General features: G+C 59.7%; 1 protein-coding gene across 1 annotated transcript in view; it reads left to right on the top strand.

The window, feature by feature from the left end:
- Window positions 1-17,938, top strand: part of chd8 (chromodomain helicase DNA binding protein 8) — a 50,201-nt gene extending 32,263 nt beyond the window's left edge. Inside the window, exons 25-38 of the mRNA XM_088915957.1 lie at window positions 3,075-3,164; window positions 3,881-3,984; window positions 4,087-4,210; window positions 4,902-4,971; window positions 5,163-5,214; window positions 5,553-5,957; window positions 7,162-7,962; window positions 9,237-9,370; window positions 11,910-12,146; window positions 12,850-12,948; window positions 13,199-13,351; window positions 13,833-13,967; window positions 14,476-14,580; window positions 16,600-17,938. Coding sequence (XP_088772083.1) covers window positions 3,075-3,164; window positions 3,881-3,984; window positions 4,087-4,210; window positions 4,902-4,971; window positions 5,163-5,214; window positions 5,553-5,957; window positions 7,162-7,962; window positions 9,237-9,370; window positions 11,910-12,146; window positions 12,850-12,948; window positions 13,199-13,351; window positions 13,833-13,967; window positions 14,476-14,580; window positions 16,600-17,028 — 2,938 coding nt within the window. The 3' untranslated portion in view covers window positions 17,029-17,938. The remainder of the gene's footprint in view (window positions 1-3,074; window positions 3,165-3,880; window positions 3,985-4,086; window positions 4,211-4,901; window positions 4,972-5,162; window positions 5,215-5,552; window positions 5,958-7,161; window positions 7,963-9,236; window positions 9,371-11,909; window positions 12,147-12,849; window positions 12,949-13,198; window positions 13,352-13,832; window positions 13,968-14,475; window positions 14,581-16,599) is intronic.
- The last annotated feature ends 4,721 nt before the right edge of the window (window positions 17,939-22,659 follow it).

The raw sequence follows: 22,659 nt of genomic DNA, 5'->3' as shown, positions 1-22,659 counted from the left end.
TCTAGCACCAGTGCAGCAAGTAGGGCCCGTCTCTCTCTCTGTGTCTCTCTGTCTCTCTCTGTGTCTCTAGCACCAGTGCAGCAAGTAGGGCCCGTCTCTCTCTCTGTGTCTCTGTCTCTCTCTGTGTCTCTAGCACCAGTGCAGCAAGTAGGGCCCGTCTCTCTCTCTGTGTCTCTCTGTCTCTCTCTGTGTCTCTAGCACCAGTGCAGCAAGTAGGGCCCGTCTCTCTCTCTGTGTCTCTGTCTCTCTCTGTGTCTCTGTCTCTCTCTGTGTCTCTGTCTCTCTCTGTGTCTCTAGCACCAGTGCAGCAAGTAGGGCCCGTCTCTGTCTCTCTCTGTGTCTCTGTCTCTCTCTGTGTCTCAAGCACCAGTGCAGCAAGTAGGGCCCGTCTCTGTCTCTCTCTGTGTCTCTGTCTCTCTCTGTGTCTCTAGCACCAGTGCAGCAAGTAGGGCCCGTCTCTCTCTCTGTGTCTCTCTGTCTCTCTCTGTGTCTCTAGCACCAGTGCAGCAAGTAGGGCCCGTCTCTCTCTCTGTGTCTCTGTCTCTCTCTGTGTCTCTAGCACCAGTGCAGCAAGTAGGGCCCGTCTCTCTCTCTCTCTATCTGTGTCTCTCTGTCTCTCTCTGTGTCTCTGTCTCTCTCTGTGTCTCTGTCTCTGTCTCTCAAGCACCAGTGCAACAAGTAGGGCCCGTCTCCGTCTCTCTCTGTGTCTCTGTCTCTCTCTGTGTCTCTAGCACCAGTGCAGCAAGTAGGGCCCGTCTCTCTCTCTGTGTCTCTCTGTCTCTCTCTGTGTCTCTAGCACCAGTGCAGCAAGTAGGGCCCGTCTCTCTCTCTGTGTCTCTGTCTCTCTCTGTGTCTCTGTCTCTCTCTGTGTCTCTAGCACCAGTGCAGCAAGTAGGGCCCGTCTCTGTCTCTCTCTGTCTCTCTCTGTCTCTCTCTGTCTCTCTCTGTCTCTCTGTGTCTCAAGCACCAGTGCAACAAGTAGGCCCGTCTCTCTCTCTCTGTGTCTGTGTCTCTCTCTGTGTCTCTAGCACCAGTGCAGCAAGTAGGGCCCGTCTCTCTCTCTCTCTATCTGTGTCTCTCTGTCTCTCTCTGTGTCTCTAGCACCAGTGCAACAAGTAGGGCCTGTCTCTGTCTCTGTCTCTGTCTCTGTCTCTGTCTCTGTCTCTCAAGCACCAGTGCAGCAAGTAGGGCCCGTCTCTCTCTCTGTGTCTCTGTCTCTCTCTGTGTCTCAAGCACCAGTGCAGCAAGTACGGCCCGTCTGTCTCTCTCTGTGTCTCAAGCACCAGTGCAACAAGTAGGGCCCGTCTCTCTCTCTGTGTCTCTAGCACCAGTGCAGCAAGTAGGGCCCGTCTCTCTCTCTCTGTGTCTCTGTCTCTCTCTGTGTCTCTAGCACCAGTGCAGCAAGTAGGGCCCGTCTCTGTCTCTCTCTGTGTCTCTAACACCAGTGCAGCAAGTAGGGCCCGTCTCTGTCTCTCTCTGTGTCTCAAGCACCAGTGCAGCAAGTAGGGCCCGTCTCTCTCTCTGTGTCTCTGTCTCTCTCTGTGTCTCTAGCACCAGTGCAGCAAGTAGGGCCCGTCTCTGTCTCTCTCTGTCTCTCTCTGTGTCTCTAGCACCAGTGCAGCAAGTAGGGCCCGTCTCTCTGTGTCTCTAGCACCAGTGCAGCAAGTACGGCCCGTCTCTCTCTCTCTCTCTCTCTGTGTCTCAAGCACCAGTGCAAGACGTAGGGCCTGTCTCTCTCTCTCTGTGTCTCAAGCACCAGTGCAGCAAGTAGGGCCCGTCTCTGTCTCTCTCTGTCTCTCTCTGTCTCTCTCTGTCTCTCTGTGTCTCAAGCACCAGTGCAACAAGTAGGCCCGTCTCTCTCTCTCTGTGTCTGTGTCTCTCTCTGTGTCTCAAGCACCAGTGCAGCAAGTACGGCCCGTCTCTGTCTCTCTCTGTGTCTCTAGCACCAGTGCAGCAAGTAGGGCCCGTCTCTCTCTCTCTCTATCTGTGTCTCTCTGTCTCTCTCTGTGTCTCTAGCACCAGTGCAACAAGTAGGGCCTGTCTCTGTCTCTGTCTCTGTCTCTGTCTCTGTCTCTGTCTCTGTCTCTGTCTCTGTCTCTGTCTCTGTCTCTCAAGCACCAGTGCAGCAAGTAGGGCCCGTCTCTCTCTCTGTGTCTCTGTCTCTCTCTGTGTCTCAAGCACCAGTGCAGCAAGTACGGCCCGTCTGTCTCTCTCTGTGTCTCAAGCACCAGTGCAACAAGTAGGGCCCGTCTCTCTCTCTGTGTCTCTAGCACCAGTGCAGCAAGTAGGGCCCGTCTCTCTCTCTCTGTGTCTCTGTCTCTCTCTGTGTCTCTAGCACCAGTGCAGCAAGTAGGGCCCGTCTCTGTCTCTCTCTGTGTCTCAAGCACCAGTGCAGCAAGTAGGGCCCGTCTCTCTCTCTGTGTCTCTAGCACCAGTGCAGCAAGTAGGGCCCGTCTCTGTCTCTCTCTGTGTCTCAAGCACCAGTGCAGCAAGTAGGGCCCGTCTCTCTCTCTGTGTCTCTGTCTCTCTCTGTGTCTCTAGCACCAGTGCAGCAAGTAGGGCCCGTCTCTGTCTCTCTCTGTCTCTCTCTGTGTCTCTAGCACCAGTGCAGCAAGTAGGGCCCGTCTCTGTCTCTCTCTGTCTCTCTCTGTGTCTCTAGCACCAGTGCAGCAAGTAGGGCCCGTCTCTCTGTGTCTCTAGCACCAGTGCAGCAAGTACGGCCCGTCTCTCTCTCTCTCTGTGTCTCAAGCACCAGTGCAAGACGTAGGGCCTGTCTCTCTCTCTCTGTGTCTCAAGCACCAGTGCAAGACGTAGGGCCTGTCTCTCTCTCTCTGTGTCTCAAGCACCAGTGCAAGACGTAGGGCCTGTCTCTCTCTGCCTCATGTCGTGCCAGCGACTCGCTCTGTGGTCTTCAGGCTGTGACGGATGATCACACACCGGGCTGCAGCTCTCCGGAGGGTCCTCCCCTGTAGGACTGGAGGCTCTGCTGATCTGGGCTGGTCATTGCTGAAGCACTGAGCATCACTGCAGGGCTGAGCTGTCTCTTCACTCCCCTGTCTCTCTCTCTGTCCCAGGGTACTGTTGAGGGTGCGGATGCTGTACTACCTCAGACAGGAGGTGATTGGGGACCAGGCTGACAGGGTCCTGAGAGGGGCAGACGCCAGGTAACCCCCCTCTCTCTCAGTGCAGTGTTAATGTACTGGAGTGTCCAGTCAGTGTGTCTGTATGAACCCCTCTCTCTCAGTGCAGTGTTAATGTACTGGAGTGTCCAGTCAGTCAGTGTGTCTGTATGAACCCCTCTCTCTCAGTGCAGTGTTAATGTACTGGAGTGTCCAGTCAGTCAGTGTGTCTGTATGAACCCCTCTCTCTCAGTGCAGTGTTCATGTACTGGAGTGTCCAGTCAGTCAGTGTGTCTGTATGAACCCCTCTCTCTCAGTGCAGTGTTCATGTACTGGAGTGTCCAGTCAGTCAGTGTGTGTGTATGAACCCCTCTCTCTCAGTGCAGTGTTCATGTACTGGAGTGTCCAGTCAGTCAGTGTGTCTGTATGAACCCCTCTCTCTCAGTGCAGTGTTAATGTACTGGAGTGTCCAGTCAGTCAGTGTGTCTGTATGAACCCCTCTCTCTCAGTGCAGTGTTAATGTACTGGAGTGTCCAGTCAGTCAGTGTGTCTGTATGAACCCCTCTCTCTCAGTGCAGTGTTAATGTACTGGAGTGTCCAGTCAGTCAGTGTGTCTGTATGAACCCCTCTCTCTCAGTGCAGTGTTAATGTACTGGAGTGTCCAGTCAGTGTGTCTGTATGAACCCCTCTCTCTCAGTGCAGTGTTAATGTACTGGAGTGTCCAGTCAGTGTGTCTGTATTAACCCCCCTCTCTCTCTCAGGGAGATTGATATCTGGATGCCAGAGATGGATCAGCTGGAGGTCCCAGCTCGCTGGTGGGACTCGGAGGCTGACAAGTCCCTGCTGATCGGCGTCTTCAAACACGGTGAGGAGTCTCCGCCGGAGTCGACGCCATGCCCCTCTGAGCAGACCGGTCCTGCCCTGTGCTGTGCTCACCTGTCTCTCTCCCCCTCCGTCCTCGGCTCAGGGTATGAGAAGTACACGACCATGCGCGCCGACCCCTGCCTGTGCTTCCTGGAGAGAGTGGGCCGCCCCGACGACCAGGCCATCGACGCTGAGCAGCGCGGCGCGGACGCCGAGCTCGGCGAGGGGTGAGGGCTGGCTCTCGACCTCGGCAGGGGACAGGGGACAGGGGCGCAGGCGTGACAGCAGGGTGCTGACTCACGAGCTCTACACAGGTGTCTCAGGAGAGCAGGGCCTGTCGGGCCCGTCTGGGTGTTAGTTGCTAATTGATCCCAGGATCTCAGCCAGCTCTGTTCCACACCCCCACCACCCTCTGTGTAAAGAAGAGCCTTGTGTTTTGACTGGACAATAATGTGTCTAATACTGTCTGCTGGTAATACTTTGTATCTGGCCGTACAGTTTTTGGTGATGTTTTCAGGCTGGTAATAAGAGCTTTATAATGGTTTACTTACTGCAGTGACACTTTCCTCATTGGCAATTACACCGTAATAACACTTCATGGTAGCATTTTGACAGTGTGCTTGCTGGCAGTGATGCTTTCCTGCCAGTTATAACAGTGTAATAACACTTCAAGGTAGTATTTTGATAGTGTGCTTGCTGGCAGTGATGCTTTCCTGCAGGTAATAACAGTGTAATAACACTTCAGGGTAGCATTTTGACAGTGTGCTTGCTGGCAGTGACGCTTTCCTGCAGGTAATAACAGTGTAATAACACTTCAGGGTAGCATTTTGACAGTGTGCTTGCTGGCAGTGACGCTTTCCTGCAGGTAATAACAGTGTAATAACACTTGCTTGCCGTCCGCCCGTGTGTGTGTTTCAGGGCAGAGTTTGAGAAGGAGGGTGAGGACCCCGAGTTCAAGCCTGGCCTGACCAAGGAGCCGGAGGAGGAGGTGAGGGGGCGTATCGGGGTTCAGTGGGGGTGAGGGGGTGCGTGCTGACATCCCTGCTGGCGGCGGCGGGGCTCGGGGGCTGCTCTCGGCTGTGGCGCTGTGCCTGCCCTGTCTCGTACGAGGAGCTGTCTTTAGTGGCGGGAGGGGCTCTCTCCCTTTCTCCTGGCCTTCACCTCTCCCCTCTCCCCCAGGGCGACTCCCTCATGATGGACGAGGAGATCTGCGTCGTGGACGGGGAGGAAGGTCAGTACCCTGAACCCCGGCTGTGTGCGAGCGGTTGGGGGGGTGGCTGGGAGGCGTTTTTCCTCTGTGTGTGTGTGTGTGTGTGTGTGTGTGTGTGGCCCCAGGGGGTCCCGCCCGCAGCCCTAAAGTCCCAGACAGTTCAGAAGTCCCGAGAAGAGGTCAGGGCGGCGGGAGCACTGGAGTGCAGGTGAGCTGGGGGCCCTGGCTGGCCAGGAGAGGCCCCAGGTGCGAGAGGCGGCCACCTGCTCCCTGTAGCCTGCGGGGTCGCCGTCGGGTCAGGGGTCTCATCGTAGCCCCGCGGCCCCGCGTCACGGTCGCTGCGTTCGCCCTCCCTGCAGGCCAGGTGACCCAGACGGGGGCGTCCTACTGGCCGACCGGCTCGTCGCTCACGGCCCGGCTGCGGCGCCTGATCACGGCCTACCAGCGCAGCTACCGCCGCGAGCAGCTCAAGATGGAGGCGGCGGAGAAGGGCGACCGGCGCCGGCGGCGCTGCGAGGCCGCGTACAAGCTGAAGGAGATCGCCCGGCGCGAGCGGCAGCAGAGGTGGACGCGGAGGGAGGAGTGCGACTTCTACCGCGTGGTGTCGACGTTCGGCGTGGAGGTGGCCCCGGGCGGCGGGGGGCTGGACTGGCGGCGGTTCCGCTCGTTCGCCCGGCTGGACAAGAAGACGGACGAGAGCCTGACCCGCTACTTCAGCAACTTCACCGCCATGTGCCGCCGGGTCTGCCACCTGCCCGGAGAGGGTGAGAAGGGGCGGGGCGAGGGGAGAGGAAGGGGCGGGGCGAGGGTAGACATGGGAGAGGAAGGGGCGGGGCTAATGTGGGGGGTAGGAGAGGAAGGGGCGGGGCGAGGTGAGAGTGGGGGGCGGGAGAGGAAGGGGCGGGGAGAGGTGAGTGTGGGGGGCGGGAGAGGAAGGGGCGGGGTGAGGGGAGAGGAAGGGGCGGGGAGAGGTGAGTGTGGGAGGCAGGAGAGGAAGGGGCGAGGGGAGAGGAAGGGGCGGGGTGAGGTGAGTGTGGGAGGCAGGAGAGGAAGGGGCGAGGGGAGAGGAAGGGGCGGGGTGAGGTGAGTGTGGGAGGCAGGAGAGGAAGGGGCGGGGCGAGGGGAGAGGAAGGGGCGGGGAGAGGTGAGTGTGGGTGGCAGGAGAGGAAGGGGCGGGGCGAGGGGAGAGGAAGGGGCGGGGAGAGATGAGTGTGGGAGGCAGGAGAGGAAGGGGCGAGGGGAGAGGAAGGGGCGGGGCGAGGGGAGTGTGGGAGGCAGGAGAGGAAGGGGCGGGGCTAATGTGGGGGGTAGGAGAGGAAGGGGCGGGGCGAGGTGAGAGTGGGGGCGGGAGAGGAAGGGGCGGGACGAGGGGAGAGGAAGGGGCGGGGCGAGGTGAGTGTGGGGGGCGGGAGAGGAAGGGGCGGGGTGAGGGGAGAGGAAGGGGCGGGGAGAGGTGAGTGTGGGGGGCGGGAGAGGAAGGGGCGGGGCGAGGGGAGAGGAAGGGGCGGGGCGAGGTGAGTGTGGGGAGCGGGAGAGGAAGGGGCAGGGAGAGGTGAGTGTGGGGGGCGGGAGAGGAAGGGGCGAGGGGAGAGGAAGGGGCGGGGCGAGGGGAGTGTGGGAGGCAGGAGAGGAAGGGGCGGGGCGAGGGGAGAGGAAGGGGCGAGGGGAGAGGAAGGGGCGGGGTGAGGTGAGTGTGGGAGGCAGGAGAGGAAGGGGCGGGGCGAGGGGAGAGGAAGGGGCGGGGCGAGGGGAGAGGAAGAGGCGGGGCAGGACAGAAGTGGGTGAAGGACAGGGCGTGTTTGGCACCCTTTATGTGGAGTGAATCCAGCAGCTTGTCAGCGTGTCAGGCGCAGGTCTGAGGTGCGGGTGACTCGACTGCGTACGGCAGGGAAGGAGGGAGAGCAGGAAGTCCATGAGCGCCGACCTCTGTCCCTGCAGAGAGTAACTTTCCTCCCCCCCCTTCCACAGAGCCAGCCGACCCCTCCCTGTCCATCGCCCCGATCACCGAGGAGCGGGCCTCGCGGACGCTGTACCGCATCGGCCTGCTGCGCCGCGTCCGGGAGCAGGTCCTCCCCCACCCGGCGCTGGAGGAGCGCCTGGCGCTGGTCCAGCCGGGCCCCGAGCTGCCGCTGTGGTGGAGGACGCCGCAGCACGACCGCGAGCTGCTGCTGGGCGCGGCCCGGCACGGGGTGAGCCGCACCGAGCACTCCATCTTCCCCGACCCGGGCCTCAGCTTCCAGCAGGCCCGGCTGGCCTTCCTGCAGCAGAACCCGGCCCGCTGCGCCTCCCAGGCCCAGTCCCGCAGCTCCACGCCCTCGCTGACCGGCCCGCACCCGCCGGCGCCGCTCTCGGCCGACCCCGCCTCCCCGCCCCGGGACACGCCCCCCAGCGGGTGGGGCCGGGGGCCGGGGGAGTCCCCCGGGGGGGCGGGGCCCAGCGTGGCGGGGGGGGGCCTGCCGCCCGGAGTGGGCGGGGACAGTGGCCAGGAAGAGAGGGAGGCGCGCCTGGGCGGGGGCGGCGCACTGGACGTTCCCCCGCCTCGGCCCGCGGCCGGCGGCGGGTTCGAGGGCCAGGGCCCGCGCCCGGGCTGGGGTTGGAGGAAGAGGAGGGCGGCGGGGGCAGGCGAGGACGGCGAGGGCGACGGGCTCGGAGAGGGGGCCTCGGACTGGGACTCGGAGTCGGAGTCCGACTCCTCCACCTCCACCAACCGCTCGGGGCTCTCGGAGGACAGCGACAGCGAGGCGGAGGGCAAGAGGGCGGTGGAGAGAGGTGAGGGGCAGGGAGGGGGGCAAGAGATGGTTGAGGGGCTGGGGAGAGGTGGTGGGCAGAGGGGGGCAGGGGAGAGGTGAGGGGCAGAGGGGGGCAAGAGATGGTTGAGGGGCTGGGGAGAGGTGAGGGGCAGAGGGGGGCAGGGGAGAGGTGGGGGGCAAGAGAGGGGTGAGGGGCAGAGGGGGGCAGGGGAGAGGTGAGGGGCAGAGGGGGGCAAGAGATGGTTGAGGGGTTGGGGAGAGGTGAGGGGCAGAGGGGGGCAGGGGAGAGGTGAGGGGCAGAGGGGGGCAGGGGAGAGGTGAGGGGCAGAGGGGGGCAAGAGATGGTTGAGGGGCTGGGGAGAGGTGAGGGGCAGAGGGGGGCAGGGGAGAGGTGAGGGGCAGAGGGGGGCAAGAGATGGTTGAGGGGCTGGGGAGAGGTGAGGGGCGGTGAGGGGCTGGGGAGAGGTGGTGGGCAGAAGGGCAGGAGAGGGGTGAGGGGCTGGGCAGAGGGGGGCAGGGGAGAGGTGAGGGGCAGAGGGGGGCAAGAGAGGGGTGAGGGGCTGGGGAGAGGAGGGGGGTTGGGGAGAGGTGGTGGGCAGAGGGGGGCAGGAGAGGGGTGAGGGGCTGGGGAGAGGAGGGGGGTTGGGGAGAGGTGAGGGGCAGAGGGGGGCAAGAGAGGGGTGAGGGGCTGGGGAGAGGAGGGGGGTTGGGGAGAGGTGGTGGGCAGAGGGGGGCAGGAGAGGGGTGAGGTGCAGAGGGGGGCAGGAGAGGGGTGAGGGAGGGGCTGGGGAGAGGTGAGGGGCAGAGGGGGGCAAGAGAGGGGTGAGGGGCTGGGGAGAGGTGGTGGGCAGAGGGGGGCAGGAGAGGGGTGAGGGGCTGGGGAGAGATGGTGGGCAGAGGGGGGCAGGAGAGGGGTGAGGTGCAGAGGGGGGCAGGAGAGGGGTGAGGGGCTGGGGAGAGATGGGGGGCAGAGGGGGGCAGGAGAGGGGTGAGGTGCAGAGGGGGGCAGGAGAGGGGTGAGGGGCAGGAGAGAGCTGAACGGCGGGTTGGGGCAAGGGGGCAAGAGACAGGTGAGGGGTAGGTGGGCAGGAGCAGAAGGGGGGGTGTGTTCTCCAGAAGAGCAGGGGGAGGGGTAAAGAGGGAGGGGAGCTGGGTGGAAACGGGAGTCAGAGGGAGAGAAGAGCAGCGCAGGGCGAGAGACTTTCTTCTCTGCTGTTAACCTTCTTCCTCGCTGTCCCCACCTGCCCTTCGTCCTCCTCCCTCTCCTTGTGTGTGATTCCACCTCCGCTCCAGTGGGGGCGCCGAAGCTCTGTGACCTGGACGAGGAGAACAGTATCCTGTCCCTCACGCCCTCCCAGGACGGCTGTCCCAGCGAGATGGCAGCACCGGACACACAGACAGAGAGGCAGAGAGTGGACTGGCCTAAGGTAAGAGACTTTACCTCTGCACTGAGAGAGAGGGGTTCATACAGACACACTGACTGGACACTCCAGTACATTAACACTGCACTGAGAGAGAGGGGTTCATACAGACACACTGACTGACTGGACACTCCAGTACATTAACACTGCACTGAGAGAGAGGGGTTCATACAGACACACTGACTGACTGGACACTCCAGTACATTAACACTGCACTGAGAGAGAGGGGTTCATACAGACACACTGACTGGACACTCCAGTACATTAACACTGCACTGAGAGAGAGGGGTTCATACAGACACACTGACTGACTGGACACTCCAGTACATTAACACTGCACTGAGAGAGAGGGGTTCATACAGACACACTGACTGACTGGACACTCCAATACATTAACACTGCACTGAGAGAGAGGGGTTCATACAGACACACTGACTGACTGGACACTCCAGTACATTAACACTGCACTGAGAGAGAGGGGTTCATACAGACACACTGACTGACTGGACACTCCAGTACATTAACACTGCACTGAGAGAGAGAGATTCATACAGACACACTGACTGACTGGACACTCCAGTACATTAACACTGCACTGAGAGAGAGGGGTTCATACAGACACACTGACTGACTGGACACTCCAGTACATTAACACTGCACTGAGAGAGAGGGGTTCATACAGACACCCTGACTGACTGGACACTCCAGTACATTAACACTGCACTGAGAGAGAGGGGTTCATACAGACACACTGACTGACTGGACACTCCAGTACATTAACACTGCACTGAGAGAGAGGGGTTCATACAGACACACTGACTGACTGGACACTCCAGTAAATTAACACTGCACTGAGAGAGAGGGGTTCATACAGACACACTGACTGGACACTCCAGTACATTAACACTGCACTGAGAGAGAGGGGTTCATACAGACACACTGACTGACTGGACACTCCAGTACATTAACACTGCACTGAGAGAGAGGGGTTCATACAGACACACTGACTGGACACTCCAGTACATTAACACTGCACTGAGAGAGAGGGGTTCATACAGACACACTGACTGGACACTCCAGTACATTAACACTGCACTGAGAGAGAGGGGTTCATACAGACACACTGACTGCACTGAGAGAGAGGGGTTCATACAGACACACTGACTGACTGGACACTCCAGTACATTAACACTGCACTGAGAGAGAGGGGTTCATACAGACACACTGACTGACTGGACACTCCAGTACATTAACACTGCACTGAGAGAGAGGGGTTCATACAGACACACTGACTGACTGGACACTCCAGTACATTAACACTGCACTGAGAGAGAGGGGTTCATACAGACACACTGACTGACTGGACACTCCAGTACATGAACACTGCACTGAGAGAGAGGGGTTCATACAGACACACTGACTGACTGGACACTCCAGTACATTAACACTGCACTGAGAGAGAGGGGTTCATACAGACACACTGACTGGACACTCCAGTACATTAACACTGCACTGAGAGAGAGGGGTTCATACAGACACACTGACTGACTGGACACTCCAGTACATTAACACTGCACTGAGAGAGAGGGGTTCATACAGACACACTGACTGACTGGACACTCCAGTACATTAACACTGCACTGAGAGAGAGGGGTTCATACAGACACACTGACTGGACACTCCAGTACATTAACACTGCACTGAGAGAGAGGGGTTCATACAGACACACTGACTGGACACTCCAGTACATTAACACTGCACTGAGAGAGAGGGGTTCATACAGACACACTGACTGACTGGACACTCCAGTACATTAACACTGCACTGAGAGAGAGGGGTTCATACAGACACACTGACTGACTGGACACTCCAGTACATTAACACTGCACTGAGAGAGAGGGGTTCATACAGACACACTGACTGACTGGACACTCCATTACATTAACACTGCACTGAGAGAGAGGGGTTCATACAGACACACTGACTGGACACTCCAGTACATTAACACTGCACTGAGAGAGAGGGGTTCATACAGACACACTGACTGGACACTCCAGTACATTAACACTGCACTGAGAGAGAGGGGTTCATACAGACACACTGACTGGACACTCCAGTACATTAACACTGCACTGAGAGAGAGGGGTTCATACAGACACACTGACTGGACACTCCAGTACATTAACACTGCACTGAGAGAGAGGGGTTCATACAGACACACTGACTGACTGGACACTCCAGTACATTAACACTGCACTGAGAGAGAGGGGTTCATACAGACACACTGACTGACTGGACACTCCAGTACATTAACACTGCACTGAGAGAGAGGGGTTCATACAGACACACTGACTGACTGGACACTCCAGTACATTAACACTGCACTGAGAGAGACTACAGCACATCGGGAGAGAAAGCATGACAAGTTAGACTATTCCAATGTAGTTTAATAACATTTTTTGACAGCAATGAACAACAGCCATAGAAAACGTTAGACCGAGCACACCTGATGGTCCTGCATGGCCACTCTTGCCCTGTCCTTCAGGACCGCGTGTTGATAAACCGCCTGGACAGCATCTGTGTGGCTGTGCTGACGGGTCGCTGGGTCGGGGGTCGGAGGATGACCGCTGAGCCATACGTCTCCCAAGGGGGCGCCCCTGAAGAGCAGGGGGACCCCGAGGGTCAGGGAATGCCGATGCCTGGCTATACCCGTGTCCTGCCAAGGAAGAACACTGATGCTGTGGACACACAGGATGCCGAGTTCACTGTCAGACTGCTGAGGGTGAGAGGAGCTCGGGGGTCACTGTCACACTGCTGAGGGGGAGAGAGGAGCTCGGGGGTCACTGTCACACTGCTGAGGGGGAGAGAGGAACTCGGGGGTCACTGTCACACTGCTGAGGGGGAGAGAGGAGCTCGGGGGTCACTGTCACACTCAGTCAGAGGGGGTGAGAGGAGCTCGGGGGTCACTGTCACACTGCTGAGGGGGAGAGAGGAGCTCAGGGGTCACTGTCACACTGCTGAGGGGGAGAGAGGAGCTCGGGGGTCACTGTCACACTGCTGAGGGGGAGAGAGGAGCTCGGGGGTCACTGTCACACTGCTGAGGGGGAGAGGAGCTCGGGGGTCACTGTCACACTGCTGAGGGGGAGAGGAGCTCGGGGGTCGCTGTCACACTGCTGAGGGGGAGAGAGGAGCTCGGGGGTCACTGTCACACTGCTGAGGGGGAGAGGAGCTCGGGGGTCGCTGTCACACTGCTGAGGGGGAGAGAGGAGCTCGGGGGTCACTGTCACACTGCTGAGGGGGAGAGGAGCTCGGGGGTCGCTGTCACACTGCTGAGGGGGAGAGAGGAGCTCGGGGGTCACTGTCACATTGCTGAGGGAGAGAGGAGCTCGGGGGTCGCTGTCACACTGCTGAGGGGGAGAGAGGAGCTCAGGGTCGCTGTCACACTGGCATGGTCATGACGTCACACTGTTCCCTCTCGTCCTCAGGAGGAGGGGCTGAAGCTGACGTTTCAGAAGCAGACTCTCCTGCCCAACGGCTCCGGGGCCGAGGGGGCAGCCAGGAGGGGCCGCCGCAGGGACTATGCAGTAAGACAGCTTTCCTTTCCGCCGGCAGCGCCGGTGCGTGAGTCGCTGGAGGAGAGAGGGGAGGTCGGGGGGGGTCGTAGTGCAGGGGGGCGAGGGTGGAGGTCGGGTGTGGTAGCGGTGCTGGGGAATGAGGGTGCAGGTCGGGGGTTGTCGTGGGGCGGGGGGGCGGGGCGAGGGTGGACTGGGGACCGGGGACGGGGCCCGACGGGGCGCGGTCACCAGTTTTATTCCCTGTCCTTTGGCGTTCCAGTATCACCCGTTCTCCGACCCGGAGAGCCGCGTGCCGGTCATCCACACCCTGACGCGCTCCGTCCTGACGGGGGACGACGCCCCCAAGCGGGAGGAGCTCAGCGATTGGCTGAAGCTGAACCAGGAGTACGAGGTGGAGCCCAGTGTGCTGCCGGTGAGTCTCTGCGCTGGGCCGGTCGGGGCCGGTCGGGGCCCAGTGTGCTGCCGGTGAGTCTCTGCGCTGGGCTGGTCGGGGCCCAGTGTGCTGCCGGAGAGTCTCTGCGCTGGGCCGGTCGGGGCCGGTCGGGGCCCAGTGTGCTGCCGGTGAGTCTCTGCGCTGGGCCGGTCGGGGCCGGTCGGGGCCCAGTGTGCTGCCGGTGAGTCTCTGCGCTGGGCTGGTCGGGGCCCAGTGTGCTGCCGGTGAGTCTCTGCGCAGGGCCGGTCGGGGCCGGTCGGGGCCGGTCGGGGCCCAGTGTGCTGCCGGTGAGTCTCTGCACGGGGCCGGTCGGGGCCGGTCGGGGCCCAGTGTGCTGCCAGTGAGTCTCTGCGCAGGGCCGGTTGGGGCCGGTCCTGCCCCAGTGTCGGGGTGGTGGTCTTCTCGGGGAGCTCTGTGCGCGCCGGTGTGTCACCTCTCCCCCTGTTCCCACGCTGCTCAGCTGCTGTTGGAGAGCCACTCGCGCAGGAAGAGGGGCAGCAAGAAGAAGACCGCGGAGCGGGAGAGGAGGAGGGAGCCGGGAGACATGACCGGCGCCGAGAGGGTCCAGCTCATCAACCTCCGGACCGGCCGCAAGGTGGGGCACACGGGACACGGGCAGTCCGGCCCCTTCGGCTCAGGGCTGGGCGGGGGGCAGGAGACGCGTGGTGACGGGAGAGGGCGGGGGACGGGTGGTGACGGGAGAGCTGGACTCTGCCTTAACATCACACCTCCCTTCTCCTGGGGCTCGGGGCTCAGTCAGAGAGCGAGAGAGAGTCTGTCTTTAATACCCCCAAGGGGCAGTTAGTGTACACAGCAGCAGATCGTATGCCGAACGCCCCCCAGGGATGCACGCGTGTGTGGGGTCGCAGCGGGGTCAGCTGTACCGCTGAGAGCTTGGTTCTGGGCGGGATGGGGGGGCTGCTTCCCGCCGGCCTGGAGAGAGACCGAGCTGGGAGACGGGTCAGCACCAGTGGCTGGGAGGGTGGCTCTGGTGCAACTCAGGGGGGACCCCTCGGCGGTGTTCGGACCCGGGGTCTCGTACTGTTCCCCGTTCGGACCCCTGGCTCATCGCTGCTCCCCCTCTCTGTGTCTCTGTCGTGCAGCTGGGGGGTGCGTTTGCGCCGTCTCTGCGGGGCCTCAGGCAGTGTCTGGAGGAGAACCCCGACTACGCCGTCACAGCGGACTGGGCCCAGATCGTCAGGGAATCGGTGAGTCTTCCGCATCAGAACCCGCCCGGGCCGGGTCACAGCCACAGGGGGCTGTTCCCTGCCCTTCAGACTAAAGAGACTCAGTTCCTCCAGCCTGTCAGTGTGGGACACTCCCTTCCAGTGCAGTGTTCATGTACTGGAGTGTCCAGTCAGTCAGTGTGTCTGTATGAACCCCTCTCTCTCAGTGCAGTGTTAATGTACTGGAGTGTCCAGTCAGTCAGTGTGTCTGTATGAACCCCTCTCTCTCAGTGCAGTGTTAATGTACTGGAGTGTCCAGTCAGTCAGTGTGTCTGTATGAACCCCTCTCTCTCAGTGCAGTGTTAATGTACTGGAGTGTCCAGTCAGTCAGTGTGTCTGTATGAACCCCTCTCTCTCAGTGCAGTGTTAATGTACTGGAGTGTCCAGTCAGTGTGTCTGTATGAACCCCTCTCTCTCAGTGCAGTGTTAATGTACTGGAGTGTCCAGTCAGTGTGTCTGTATGAACCCCTCTCTCTCAGTGCAGTGTTAATGTACTGGAGTGTCCAGTCAGTCAGTGTGTCTGTATGAACCCCTCTCTCTCAGTGCAGTGTTAATGTACTGGAGTGTCCAGTCAGTCAGTGTGTCTGTATGAACCCCTCTCTCTCAGTGCAGTGTTAATGTACTGGAGTGTCCAGTCAGTGTGTCTGTATGAACCCCTCTCTCTCAGTGCAGTGTTAATGTACTGGAGTGTCCAGTCAGTGTGTCTGTATGAACCCCTCTCTCTCAGTGCAGTGTTAATGTACTGGAGTGTCCAGTCAGTCAGTGTGTCTGTATGAACCCCTCTCTCTCAGTGCAGTGTTAATGTACTGGAGTGTCCAGTCAGTGTGTCTGTATGAACCCCTCTCTCTCAGTGCAGTGTTAATGTACTGGAGTGTCCAGTCAGTCAGTGTGTCTGTATGAACCCCTCTCTCTCAGTGCAGTGTTAATGTACTGGAGTGTCCAGTCAGTCAGTGTGTCTGTATGAACCCCTCTCTCTCAGTGCAGTGTTAATGTACTGGAGTGTCCAGTCAGTCAGTGTGTCTGTATGAACCCCTCTCTCTCAGTGCAGTGTTAATGTACTGGAGTGTCCAGTCAGTGTGTCTGTATGAACCCCTCTCTCTCAGTGCAGTGTTAATGTACTGGAGTGTCCAGTCAGTCAGTGTGTCTGTATGAACCCCTCTCTCTCAGTGCAGTGTTAATGTACTGGAGTGTCCAGTCAGTCAGTGTGTCTGTATGAACCCCTCTCTCTCAGTGCAGTGTTAATGTACTGGAGTGTCCAGTCAGTCAGTGTGTCTGTATGAACCCCTCTCTCTCAGTGCAGTGTTAATGTACTGGAGTGTCCAGTCAGTGTGTCTGTATGAACCCCTCTCTCTCAGTGCAGTGTTCATGTACTGGAGTGTCCAGTCAGTCAGTGTGTCTGTATGAACCCCTCTCTCTCAGTGCAGTGTTAATGTACTGGAGTGTCCAGTCAGTCAGTGTGTCTGTATGAACCCCTCTCTCTCAGTGCAGTGTTAATGTACTGGAGTGTCCAGTCAGTCAGTGTGTCTGTATGAACCCCTCTCTCTCAGTGCAGTGTTAATGTACTGGAGTGTCCAGTCAGTGTGTCTGTATGAACCCCTCTCTCTCAGTGCAGTGTTAATGTACTGGAGTGTCCAGTCAGTCAGTGTGTCTGTATGAACCCCTCTCTCTCAGTGCAGTGTTAATGTACTGGAGTGTCCAGTCAGTCAGTGTGTCTGTATGAACCCCTCTCTCTCAGTGCAGTGTTAATGTACTGGAGTGTCCAGTCAGTGTGTCTGTATGAACCCCTCTCTCTCAGTGCAGTGTTAATGTACTGGAGTGTCCAGTCAGTCAGTGTGTCTGTATGAACCCCTCTCTCTCAGTGCAGTGTTAATGTACTGGAGTGTCCAGTCAGTCAGTGTGTCTGTATGAACCCCTCTCTCTCAGTGCAGTGTTAATGTACTGGAGTGTCCAGTCAGTCAGTGTGTCTGTATGAACCCCTCTCTCTCTCTCTCTCTCTCTCAGGGGTATCTCCCAGTGTCCATGTTCGACAGGATTCTCAATGAGGACATTAAGAAACCGGGGCGCCGCCCCCGGCACTCCCAGCAGGGCTTGGCCGAACCCGCGGCCGCGATTAAACTGGAGCCTCAGGTGGGGAGCCCCCTCCTCGGCGGCGCAGCGCTGTCCGGGGAGCCCCTGGTCCCGGGGGTGGGCCGGGGGGAGGAGGGCGGGGACTCGTTTGGCGACCTCACTTCCCCCCACTTCCCCACGCACTTCCTGCAGCCCGCCTTCGAGGTGAAGCTGGAGGCGGAGCTGGGGGAGGGCGGGACCCTGGAGATTGACGGCGGGGACAGCCTCTCGCAGGGCTACGACAGCTCGGACAGGGAGGCCGCCCTGCTGGAGGACCCCATGATGCCCAAGAACACGGACACTTCCTCCAGCGCCGAAGATTGACCAAAACCCTCCCTTCCGCTTTCCGGGGAATCAGCGCTGTTCGTCTTTCGTTTTGTACGGACCGATTAATCATGGCCGGGCCGCTCCTCATGTTTTCAGTTGAAGTTTCTCGTCGTTTTCTATCTTAACGGGTTTTTTTTTTTTGTTAATTTGATTTTGTTAATTTGTCGGTGGGTGGGGGGGGGGGGGTGTGTGGCCGGGTGCCTCCGGCGCCGTCTGTCCGGCTGCTTCCCTCTGTCCGCGGGTCGGTCTGGTCCGGTGCGGAGCTCCCCCGGGCATTCCTCTCCAACAGGACTTGAAGCAACAGTAGAGAAGCGAGTCCCGCTCGGCCCGGCCCGGCCCGGCCCGGCCCGGGGGGAGGGGAGGCGCGTCGTCTCCTCTCTGTTCCTTCAGGGGTTGTCTTGGAAATAAAAGTAGTTTTGGGGATCAGTGCTGCCGTAGTTACTGCCGGGGGTCCAGCGCGGCTGCCGTCTGCTCTGACCGGGGGGCGGGGGGGGGGGGCTTGTTGCTCTCTCACCGACAAGGGGTGGAGTTTCGGGGGCACGGCTCTCGGGGGGGGGGGGCTCCCTCAGGAAGTCTTTGGGAGAGGGCCGAGGGGCGGCGGCGCCTAGCCCCCTGTTCGAGGGGTCCCCCCCTCCCTGCTGGGTCCTGGGGGCGTCCCCTCTCCCAGCGCGGGACGATCTCCACAGGGGGGCGCCGGAACGGAGCGGACTCTCGCGCCCCTGGGGGGGGGGGGCAGGTCAGCCTGGCTGCTGGAAGGTGGTCAGACGGGGGGGCGGGGGGAGTCGGGGGGGCGGGGGGAGTCGGGGGGCCTGTATGTATTATATTCTGTAGAGATGCGAAACTGCCTGCGAATTGTCTCTCCACGTGTGTGACTCCCGACCACAGAAACCTATAAACACGATCTGCAGAGACGCCTCCTGTTCTTCTTGTCCAACCGGCTGTGGGCACAGGAGCCGCAGGGAGGGGCTGGTGTCCTGCCCCGGGTGGGTGTGTGTGTGTGAGAGAGTCATGTGATGGGCTGGTGTCCTGCCCCAGGTGTGTGTGTGTGAGAGAGAGAGTCCTGTGATGGACTGGTGTCCTGTCCCGGGTGTGTGTGAGTGAGAGAGAGTCCTGTGATGGGCTGGTGTCCTGCCCCGGGTGTGTGTGTGTGAGTGAGAGAGAGTCCTGTGATGGACTGGTGTCCTGCCCCGGGTGTGTGTGTGTGTGTGAGAGAGAGAGTCATGTGATGGGCTGGTGTCCTGCCCCGTGTGTGTGTGTGAGAGAGAGAGAGTCCTGTGATGGACTGGTGTCCTGGCCAGGTTGTGTGTGAGTGAGAGAGAGTCCTGTGATGGACTGGTGTCCTGTCCCGGGTGTGTGTGAGTGAGAGTCATGTGATGGGCTGGTGTCCTGCCCCGGGTGTGTGTGTGTGAGAGAGAGAGAGTCATGTGATGGGCTGGTGTCCTGCCCCGGGTGTGTGTGTGTGTGAGAGAGAGAGAGTCCTGTGGTGGACTGGTGTCCTGTCCCGGGTGTGTGTGTGTGTGTGAGAGAGAGAGTCCTGTGATGGACTGGTGTCCTGTCCCGGGTGTGTGTGTGAGTGAGAGAGAGTCCTGTGATGGGCTGGTGTCCTGCCCCGGGTGTGTGTGTGTGTGTGTGTGTGTGTGTGTGTGTGAGAGAGAGAGTCCTGTGATGGACTGGTGTCCTGTCCCGGGTGTGTGTGAGTGAGAGTCCTGTGATGGGCTGGTGTCCTGCCCCGGGTGTGTGTGTGTGTGAGTGAGAGAGAGTCCTGTGATGGACTGGTGTCCTGTCCCGGGTGTGTGTGTGTGTGAGAGAGAGAGAGAGTCCTGTGATGGACTGGTGTCCTGTCCCGGGTGTGTGTGTGAGTGAGAGAGAGTCCTGTGATGGGCTGGTGTCCTGTCCAGGGTGTGTGTGTGTGTGTGAGGGAGAGAGAGTCCTGTGATGGACTGGTGTCCTGTCCCGGGTGTGTGTGTGTGAGAGAGAGTCCTGTGATGGGCTGGTGTCCTGCCCCGGGTGTGTGTGTGAGTGAGAGAGAGTCCTGTGATGGGCTGGTGTCCTGTCCCGGGTGTGTGTGTGTGTGAGAGAGAGTCCTGTGATGGGCTGGTGTCCTGTCCCGGGTGTGTGTGTGTGTGAGAGAGAGTCCTGTGATGGGCTGGTGTCCTGTCCCGGGTGTGTGTGTGTGTGTGCGTGAGAGTCCTGTGATGGACTGGTGTCCTGTCCCGGGTGTGTGTGTGTTTGTGTGTGTCCTGCGATGGGCTGGTGTCTTCTCCAGTGTGTGGGTGTGTCCTGCGATGGGCTGGTGTCTTGTCCAGTGTGTGTGCGTTGACTCTGGGGCTCAGGATCTGTGCCTGTGGCTGTGGGAGGTTGCCGGTTCGAATCCCGTGGCCGGCAGTGGAATCCTACTCCGCTGGGCCCCTGAGCGAGGCCCTTCACCCCAGCTGCTCCAGGGGTGCTGTATAAATGGCTGACCCTGCGCTCTGACCCCCAGCTTCTCTCCCTGTCTGTGTGTCTCCTGGAGAGCAAGCTGGGGTCTGTGAAAAGACACAGTCCTCATGCAAGAGACTGTACAGGGACAGAAAAGTGATGTGATGTTATGATGGGCAAGTGTCCTGTCCAGGCTCTACCCCGCCTGGTGCTTGATGGGATAGGGGACGCTGGTCTGGGTGAACAGGAGTATCAGCCTCAGTATCAGTGGCCTCAGCCGTGTGAGATGCTGGGACTGTGCTCCCGGCTCGTTCTCCCAGTTTCCCTGCCATGTGGTCGGACGGGTTTCTCCAGCAGGACGAGTCGGGTCAGCTCGCTGTGGGGGTGGGGCGCAGCGAGCAGGAGCGAGGTGCTCAGAACAGACTCCCAGCTCCTCTCCCCAAGTGGGGAGGGTATCCTCCTGCCCTTCCTGGAGAGCCCAGCTGTGGGATCGGTCACAGGTGAAGGTGAGGAGCGAGTGTTGGACCGATGGCTCCCACGGAGTAGCACTGAGCGTCTTGCTTCAGGGGGTGTCCAGTCCTCGTCCTGCAGGGGGCGCTGTTTCTGCATGCAGGTTTCCCAGGTCTCTCGAGCTGAGAGGAGCCGGAGGGCCGTTAGACTGGGTGATTACAAGTTACTGATCGAGGGCAGTAAGAGCCGAGCTGGAGAGAGAACCTGGACTGACACTGACCCCTCCAGGACCGGGACTGGACAGCCCCGCCGCAGACACACACACTGACCCCTCCAGGACCGGGACTGGACAGCCCCGCCGCAGACACACACACTGACCCCTCCAGGACGGGGACTGGACAGCCCCGCCGCAGACACACACACTGACCCCTCCAGGACCGGGACTGGACAGCCCCGCCGCAGACACACACACTGACCCCTCCTGGACCGGGACTGGACAGCCCCGCCGCAGACACACACACTGACCCCTCCAGGACCGGGACTGGACAGCCCCGCCGCAGACTCACACACTGACCCCTCCAGGACCGGGACTGGACAGCCCCGCCGCAGACACACACACTGACCCCTCCAGGACCGGGACTGGACAGCCCCGCCGCAGACACACTGACCCCTCCAGGACCGGGACTGGACAGCCCCGCCGCAGACACACTGACTGACCCCTCCAGGACCGGGACTGGACAGCCCCGCCGCAGACACACACACTGACCCCTCCAGGACCGGGACTGGACAGCCCCGCCGCAGACACACACACTGACCCCTCCAGGACCGGGACTGGACAGCCCCGCTGCAGACACACACACTGACCCCTCCAGGACCGGGACTGGACAGCCCCGCTGCAGACACACTGACTGACCCCTCCAGGACTGGGACTGGACAGCCCTGCTGCAGACACACACACTGACCCCTCCAGGACTGGCTATCTCTGTCCCATGTTATTTCAGACCTGAGCTGGGTTCTCTTGTCTCTTCCATCCCAGGCTCTTACAGGCCTTGGTGCCTGCTGGTAAACTAGTCCCTGAGTTGATGCTTAATTGTTTAATGGGCCCGGGTGCTTAATCTCATAGTGATAAATTGGCATCAGCTGGAGCGAAGACCTGGACTGGATCCCCTCCCGGCCTGGACTCTTGGTGTTCTGCTGCTCTACAGCGGAGTTGCATGGCTCCAGTCCAGGTGAGAGAAACCCACTTCTGGTTTTCCTGCTGACTCTGTTACCTTCCTGATCTCATTAATTGCATAATTGGAGGAGCTGCGGTCTCCGGTGCTAGAAACTGCTCAGGACAGCGCCCCCCGGGGGACAGCATCGAGCCTGAAGGCCAGTGGCAGGCAGGTGTCCTCACCCCTGGCCAGAGTAGCGGGACCTGACGCAGCGACTGAGCGCCCGCAGGAACAGAAGAGGGGGGAGGACAGCACGCCTGCTGCACAGCGCTGGAGTCCTGGGGTGCTGTGCGGGTGGAGTCTGCATGTTCCCCCAGTGTCCGTGGGGGTGCCCCAGTTTCCTCCCGCAGTCCGGACACGGGCTGGTGCGTTAATTGTCTTCTGGGAAAATTGGCCCTAGTGTGATTTTATTTTCCATTTTTATGAACTATTTCTTTTCACAAATAAATACCGATAATCACAACACAGACAGCTTGACATTAATATATATATGCACAGGAACAAGTAACAGGTTTATTCCCTGCTGAAAAAACGAAAGAGAACACGTTTCGGCCGTGGAGCTTCTTCAGGTGTCGATACCTGAAGAGACCTCACACCTGAAGAAGCTCCACGGCCGAAACGTTGTGTTTTCCTTCGTCTCTTTTCAGCAGGGATGAACCTGTTACTTGTTCCTTTGCAGCCTGCGCCTGCTGACGCAGCTCCACACCTGAGCTACTATATATATATACTTAAAACGGTCTATATGAACACCTCTCATTGGGTTTAGACAAGGTCACAGTTACAAAACAATGATTTATCTTGTCCAGGAGCTGTTTTTTCCCCCCCAAGTCATTTCTCATCACTTCCAAATCAGGACAAAGCCCTTTGTCTTATTGTCTTACCTTCACATGCTGTGTGTGTGTGTCCTGTGACGGGCTGGTGTCCTGTCCAGTGTGTGTGTGTGTGTGTGTGTGTGTGTGTGTGTGTGTGTGTGTGTGTGTCCTGTCCAGGGTGTGTGTGTGTGTCCTGTGAGGGGCTGGTGTCCTGTCCAGGGTGTGTGTGTGTGTGTGTCCTGTGATGGGCTGGTGTCCTGTCCAGGTGTGTGTGTGTGTGTGTGTGTGTGTGTGTGTGTGTGTGTCCTGTGATGGGCTGGTGTCCTGTTCAGGGTGTGTGTGTGTCCTGTGATGGGCTGGTGTCCTGGCCAGGGTGTGTGTGTGTGTGTGTGTGTGTGTGTGTGTGTCCTGTTCAGGGTGTGTGTGTGTGTGTGTCCTTTCATGGGCTGGTGTCCTGTCCAGGCTGTGTGTGTGTGTCCTGTGATGGGCTGGTGTCCTGTCCAGGGTGTGTGTGTGTGTGTGTGTGTCCTGTGATGGGCTGGTGTCCTGTCCAGGGTGTGTGTGTGTGTGTGTCCTGTGATGGGCTGGTGTCCGGTCCAGGGATAGACTGAACTGGGTAAGATGGTCAGCAAGCGGAGGACAGGAGAACTGCGGTCACCCCTCGCTCTGCACAGCTGGACAGAAACCCCTCCAGCTGGGAGCACGAGGACACGACGACGCTCACGCGCGCTGAC

This window comes from Atractosteus spatula, chromosome 5 (assembly GCF_055471065.1).
Source record: "Atractosteus spatula isolate fAtrSpa1 chromosome 5, fAtrSpa1.hap1, whole genome shotgun sequence".
NCBI classification, from domain to species: Eukaryota; Metazoa; Chordata; class Actinopteri; order Semionotiformes; family Lepisosteidae; genus Atractosteus; species Atractosteus spatula.
This window is presented reverse-complemented; position numbering and strand designations above follow the sequence as displayed.